At 42.7% G+C, this 6973-nt stretch overlaps 1 protein-coding gene across 3 annotated transcripts; it reads left to right on the forward strand.

Moving 5' to 3' along the window:
* The first annotated feature begins 609 nt into the window (after positions 1-609).
* Positions 610-6487, forward strand: LOC147884595 (uncharacterized). 3 transcript variants are annotated; one of them, XM_087397930.1, is made up of 4 exons: positions 610-914; positions 1066-1321; positions 5463-5607; positions 5784-6487. In XM_087397930.1, the coding sequence occupies exons 3-4, from the start codon at positions 5479-5481 to the stop codon at positions 5889-5891; spliced, it is 237 nt and encodes a 78-aa protein (XP_087254056.1). In that variant the 5' UTR covers positions 610-914; positions 1066-1321; positions 5463-5478; the 3' UTR covers positions 5892-6487. The 3 variants fall into 3 exon arrangements, with proteins under 3 accessions (XP_087254056.1, XP_087254054.1, XP_087254055.1); XM_087397928.1 differs by lacking the exon at positions 1066-1321 and having other exon boundaries at positions 620-914; positions 5784-6483; XM_087397929.1 differs by lacking the exons at positions 610-914; positions 1066-1321 and adding an exon at positions 3235-3309.
* Positions 6488-6973: the final 486 nt, after the last annotated feature.

Here is a 6973-nt window from a genome sequence, read left to right on the forward strand (position 1 = left end):
AAAAAAAAGACTTTATCTCTCTAGAGACGCTTGACACACTGACATTTTGAAGTTCTTGCTCTTGTTTTTTAGTGTTTCATAAATGCTATGTCGAATTACAAAATAGATAAACTAGCATTTTGAATTTTTCACTCAAGCTTTTTTCAACGTGTCATAAATGCTACGCAGAAGGGTCAAAATGACCAAAACAGGTGCCAAACAAGAATGCGCTTAAGAAAGCGATTTGAGCACCTGGCCTTGGGCCATGTGTCCAAATGGCTTTCTTAAGCACATTCTTGTAAAACACCTATTTTTGGTCGTTCTGACTCCTATAGGAGGCCATATTTAGTGATTCAAAAGTCATTTTGGGAGTTTTCACTTGCTCTGGACACAATGGTAATGCCAAAACCACCAAATTTTGCACCAAAATAGTAGAAATCCATTTGGGTCCTCGGACATAGCATTTATTATACACAAAAAAAAGTTCGAGCGGGAACTTCAAAAAGTTTGTTTGTTTATATCTCCGATTGAATGCTTTACAATATAAAGTTGTGTTTCTCACTCTTATGAATTTCTTAGAGGGTCCCAAAATGAGCTCTATTTTTTCCTAATGAAAGAACAAGAATGGGTTTTGTTACTTAAAACCTTGGGAAGCAAGTGGTTCGCTTTAGATCCAGTTATGGAGCCTTAAGCTTTTTGGCAAATAGCCTTATATCCATTAGCTCTACCATGCTTGCCCATTCCTTGTCGGTAGACTAGCGTTGCAGCTCTCTGTTGGGCCTACCATTCAACCCAACATCAAAGCACTGAAGGTCTTGTGGTCCTTTCTAACACCGTCCCCATTTCTCTGATTTTGAAGACGAACCTGGAAAGCAGTCTCATCGACAAGCGCTGCAAGGATAAGGAACGTCAGGCGTGCATCTATTGCTTTCAAAGTAAGTTTGCATGTCTCTTGGATGAGTGCATTCAATCTTGTTGGCCCAAAGTATTGGTTGTTTATGTTGGAATGCAGGTCGGCAGCGTTTTTGCCTACAGAATTCAGCTTCCTAATCCTAAAGTGGTTTGTTCAATCTGCTGCAATTTCAGACAACGGCTCCTAGAAGTTATTTTTATGGGCCCGTTCAATACCACAATGGGAGTCGTTCCGCCTTCTGCTGCCTTGATTTTACATAAGAGTATCACTTTAGACGCCCAACCTTCGCTAAGCTGCAGTTTGAAATTCGAATGAACGCAACCAGACGTCATGTCCCTCAACAAAGTCTACAAATATTGTGCAGTACAAACTGCTTTCTACTCGCTCTCAGCTTGTGTACTGTTCCGTCTCGCCATGTGGAGACTACTCGTAAGACACATCTATCGGCTAAATCATAAGTAGTATAATCCGGCCATTTCGTGGTGACAAGGAATGTTAACGTGAGGATTAGAATCATTGGCGGTCGTAGTTGGCCCTCAAAAATCTCAGTCCAATGTATTTCATTCATTTCCAGCCTGTTACTGCTACTATTTGATTGAAGTGCTCCGCTGATCGTAAAGGGAAACCCCTAAAGAGTGCGGCACCGTGCTCGTGTAGCTGCTTGTCAAAAAACTGCTGGTTTTAATTGAATGGCCAGAGCTAAAAATTGTGCATGAAGTCTGAAGTTTCCAAGGCCTGTGTTCTTACTACAGAGTATTTATCAGGCATTTTGCGGATATAGCTGACTCCACTCCACGATCTTACTAAGAAAAATGCAGCTTTCGGATGGGGAATTCCTGTTAGAATTATTATTATATTCTAGGTAGTGGCCAATGTATTGTAATAAGTAGGTTAGGGGCACTTTTCCCTCTATGAGGTTTTTTCCCCTAACCACAGCCCAATCCCTAACTACGGTCAAAAACCCCTCACTTCAGTTTTGTACTACACCCATTCTATCCAGTTATTCAGCTCTCATGTTTGCTCACTCTCTTGCTCATTACTCCCCTTTGTCTCACATTTTGTATCAGAGCAGGTTCTTCCTGCCCGACCTCCTGCCTCCATCCCGCTCAGCTCCATCCTGCTCCAGCCCGCGACCTCAAGCATCCATTCCGTACAGTCCGTTGCACATCTCGTATGGTTTTGCACAGTTCCGTAGCCATTCCGTACCTACAGCTCCTGCAAGCATTCTGTACAGCGGTGCCATTCATATTGTCACGCAAAGAGCCATACAGGTCATCCGTACTGCATGTTGTGAGAGCGTCGTATTGCACGTGTAAATTGCCGTACTGCCATCCGTACATTTGCTGCTTCAGCGCCGTACTGCACGTGTGAACTGCCATACAGCCTCCGTCATCTGCATTGTACAGCCGTACGACTGTTTCCATATAGTTGTAGATTTGTGGCATTTTTTGTGTACGGTGACCGTACACCGTATGGTTCTGGTCAGTTGTAGCAGCCCGTACATTTACTGGCTCTTGTTCTCTTGAAGGCACATTTTTGCTTGGAGCCATTGTTTGGCTGTGGATTCAAGCATGTATATTTGTGTAGCAGGTGAAATTTTGGGGCTATTGCGGGAGACTTGACATTTGGGGCTTCTGATGTAGTTGCCCCAATTTCTGCTCAATTTCACCCGAAAATTTGGGGCTTTTGGTTTTGCCCTACAATTTTAGGCATTTTTGGGGCTTTCAATTAATTTTCCCTCTTTTGGATGCAATTTCCCGAAGAAATTGGGGCTTTTGCATTGTGGATGTAATTTTGCAGTTGAAAGAGCATTTGGGAGATTTGCAAGCAGTTTTGGACTTAGGTGTGAGTCAAATTGCAGACTTTTGCCACTTTTTGCTGATATTCTTTGCAGATTTTTGGGCATTTGCAGAGCATTGTGGTGCATTTCAAGCCTTTGATAGGCTGTGATAGTAATTGTCACTGTGGGCATAATTTTTTGGCAGACTCTGGTTGTGCATTTTACATCGTAGGATGGGATTCTACTTGTCTAGTTTGCTGCGTTTTTGGAGTTTTTTTGGTAGAAATGGCTCAAAACAACCCCAATGAGGTGTAGCCTTAGTTACGATTCCTCTTTTCTTAGAGAGAAAATTGGCGGCTTCTCTTTCAGAAATCAGCGCTGTGAGTTCCTATTTTCTTCGTAAGTCTCTCTCTCTCTCTTTTGCCCCCCCCCCCCCCCCCCCCGCTCCCCCCTTCTCTCTCTCTCTAGGCCTTTGAATGATTATTATCATTCACCTTGTTCTTTTAATTTAATAAACATGGTTTAATAAACAATATTATACTTGCTCATTTTCTGAATACATCTTCGAGACCAGGCTACCAGGTATTGCAAGTGATTTCTAGCGCATTCCGAAAGGACTCAAGACCAGGATCTCCAGGTAGTGTTGCGTACTGCGAATGACTTCTTTTCTGAAATTTGACGACAACATAGACAGCATCAGACCTTAATTCGTTAGATTACTTCGTTGATATCAGCAAGGTCCTGCCCGTGCCTCCTACACGGGCACTGGCTTTGTTTAGGAGCTTTTTGCATTATCAAGAACTTGAGGCATAAGTAAGCTGCTTTTGCCGTGGCACCTCTTGAGTGTTCGTTTATGCACGTTTCCCAAGACCTGGTCACTCATGAATTCTTGTTTTCCCCTCTAGCTTCCTGTCGATGCAAGTGGCGGCATTTTACATGCATTAATGCTATCGGCCTGATTGCACAGTTTTCAAATTCAAGACTAGGCATACATATACATTATGAGGACCATAATGAATGCTATTCTCCTGCACTTAGCCCTTGCAAACCAGACCTCCCCTTGTGTTTCCAGAATAACAACTGGATGCAACTAAAAGTCTCAACTGGATGTCTTTCTTTATAGCTTTATGTAACAAGAAGAAGCATGTTTCTTAAAATGGAAACAAATCTCCTTTCCTTTTTTTGGAAGGGGGGGGGGGGTTGGCATTTCTCGGGCCTTTTACATACCATTCTTGATGCATAGTAGGACAGTTTCGAGTTTATGAATAATTAAAAAAGTCAATTTACAGTCATGAATACGTGTAAAAGTATTCTTTGAAATGTTTCAAAGGAATGAAGCATTGTAACCTTTGATCTGTTTGATTTGTAACCTTTGATCTGTTAGTACTCTTTGAATCATTCTAAAAGGGCGAAGCTTGGTAACTTGTGATTTCAATTTGGCGAGAAGCCAGGGAGAGGGAGGGGTAGCAAGAGAGCCGGAAGGGGGGGTGAAATGGGTTCGGTTTGGAAGAGCAAACAGCCATACATCAGTTTAAGATTGAGAGTCTTTGGTTTTAAACTCTCTGATTAGTGCTACGCGTTCACGGTAAACTGCCCATTTTCCATCCTTTCTGGCAGCCCTGACTTTAGCTAATTTAGTTGCCTTAATCTTGAGTTGAGCTTGTGTAAGCTCCTCTGCTATCCATACTTTGGTGCCCTTCAACTTGTTGGATGGTCGAAGAAGCTTGATCCACATATCTTTTGACTTAAGTGTAAGGATTGCATGACCTTTATAGTGCAAAATAGAAGCTGGCCTAGAGTCATCATCATCCTGCTCATCATCATCCACCCAATGAATGTTGGGCAAGCTTGCTTTGATCTTTGTCAATATTTCACTATATGTGTCCTACTCTTTGTACCAATCTTCTGGGAGTCCCCCTATTCTAATCTTCAGCGCATTATCACATCTAGCTTCGTGTTCTTTAATCTCTGCTTGAATATCAGACCTACTTGCTTTGGTGTCCACCTCCACAATCACTTCCTTAGCAGTTTCTACTTCAGTGTGAACAAGATCTTTGATTGTAGAGACTACGTGCGGGGTAGGGGGGGGATCCTTACAAGATTTTACAGCCTCATCAATTATTGCCTGCTTACTAGGCCCTTCCAGAATGTGAAGTTGGGCCTTTACTTCTGCCAATTCCAATTGTAGCTCTCTCACTGCTTGCTGTAGATAAAAAAATCTGATTTTGAGCCTTCTTGTTGGTAATTCCGTGCATATGGAGAGGGTGTCATGGCTGCAACTGTAGAGTACCGAGTCCTGATGGATGTTGAAGGAGTTGAGGGGGACTTGGAGGAGAGGGTAGGCCAATCCATAATTGGCTGTCTGTTGAACCCCCTAGCTTAACCTAACGCCCGGGTTGGGTTGGGGGTTTAGCCCAACTCGGGGTTAGGGTTGATTTGGTTGCTTCTAACGGATACAGAGGGAGAGGTACGGGCTGCTACTACTAACGGACTGTACAGGCTGCTGCTTATGGCTGTACGGACAGGAGGACTAGGACTAGGTATGGACAAGAGGTACGGAGAGCTGTTGATAGGGGAGGTATGGGCGTAGGGCTCCGGGCTGTGGTACGGGGAGAGGTACGATGAAGGTACGGACAGACTGTACGGGAGCGGTTGTATGGTATGGAGAGCTGTACGGTACAGAGAGGCTGTATGGTATGGGAGCGGCTGTACGAGAGAGAGAGAGAGAGAGAGAGAGAGAGAGAGAGAGATAGGCTTTTGTGCTTGCTGACAGTCTAGAATGCCTTGCAGGTGAGATAGCTGCACCATGTCTGCAGTTGGAACCAAGAAGGGAGTTTTGGAGGTCTTCAAATTTGCATGTTATGTGGGCATCCCAATTTCCATGATGACATTTTTTGCCAACAATCCTGATAATCTGGAGAAGATTATTCGAAATGTGATCCACTGTTCTTATTCCACCATTACTTAATTTAAATGTTTGGAGCTCAGTCTATGCATCAAATCAAGGAGGCCACAATGTGTAGTTTTCTTGTCAATTACGAACGTCTGTTTTCAATGTCAATCCTACTCCCTGCCTTATTCTCTTCTCACATTTTCTCTTAACTTTGACAGCGTTCATATGTTGTGTACCCTCCTGAAGGCCCTCCGTTGCCACCTCCAGAGGAGATCAGGGAGATGATTCGGAAAGGCAGATCGTCGTCAGGATCATCCAAACAGTAACGTACATTCTGTGAAATATTGGCTTCCTGTGACTGAAGCTTACAAGAAATGTTGTTTTTTGAAGACAGTTTGTTAGTTTATCTAGGAGTCTGTAACTACCAGCATGTTGTTATGGATCAATTAATGTAAATGTATCTATTTTGTATTACGCAGTCAACTTCATTTTGTACAAACAAGCTTGTCTCAGAAGAACCTTTTTAAAAACAATCCTTTTAGTAAGTTCCAACTTCAAATAAACTGTTCATGAGGTCGTTGAATCAGTGCGTGCTTGAAGAAGAGAATTTGATCTCTCTTATCATGAACATGTGGGCAGTCATGCCTATGGACCTTACTGTTCTTGCTGGGGTTCTTCTTATCCGCTATCTCACTGCCAACCCGTGCCTTCTCCAGGTACACATGGTGGGGATTATCTTGTCATTTTTACTGAAGGTTTTATGTAACCGTGCCTGTTGAGCATGTTTAAACAGGCAATTGGTTCGATGTCTGTGTGGATACAAAAGTCTAGGACATCTAGTAGTTACCTGTTTCACAGCATAGTACTCTTTGCTTTTGTGGACATGAAAACTTCCTGGTCTTTTCTGTAAATTTTCACTGAAATTGTTAGCTTGCTGAGTTCTTTTCAATGTTCTATGGTGCTAAAGCTTTGTAGATGTTTTTTATTTTTGGCTGCTAATTATGGAAGCTACATTGATACCATTCTCACTGTCTTAATGAAATAATTTCTCTCATTGATGCATTGAGATCATTTCGAATTGGCAAAGTTGTAAGTTTGAACTTTGGAGTGACTCTTTTTTACTTGCTTGGGCTTTATGCCCCTCATATAATCTGTCCTACATTTGGCGTACTACTCCAGCTAGTGTCATTTGTTACCCATTTTTTATTATTGGGTCTGCTACCTCTATTTATTGGTGGTTTGTCTTGATGCTCGTCCTATACCTGCGCATCCTGTTTGCTGATATCTATCCCACCAGCTGGTACTCTATCTCACCATCGTCATGCAAATAAGATGGGTATGACTTGTTAAGCTCCATTATCAATGGACTGTTGGGTTCCTTTTGTATGCATGTGGTGTAATGAAGGGC

This window comes from Dipteris shenzhenensis, chromosome 26 (genome assembly GCF_047967505.1).
Source record: "Dipteris shenzhenensis isolate YYH24624 ecotype China chromosome 26, Dip_SZ_1.0, whole genome shotgun sequence".
Taxonomy (NCBI): Eukaryota; Viridiplantae; Streptophyta; class Polypodiopsida; order Gleicheniales; family Dipteridaceae; genus Dipteris; species Dipteris shenzhenensis.

Coding starts and splice junctions, on each gene's coding strand:
- LOC147884595 (XM_087397930.1), top strand. CDS start 5,479: ATGTCTGCAGTTGGAACCAAGAAGGGAGTTTTGGAGGTCTTCAAATTT. Junction 5,608..5,783: donor TGGAGAAGATTATTCGAAAT/GTGATCCACTGT, acceptor TAACTTTGACAG/CGTTCATATGTTGTGTACCC.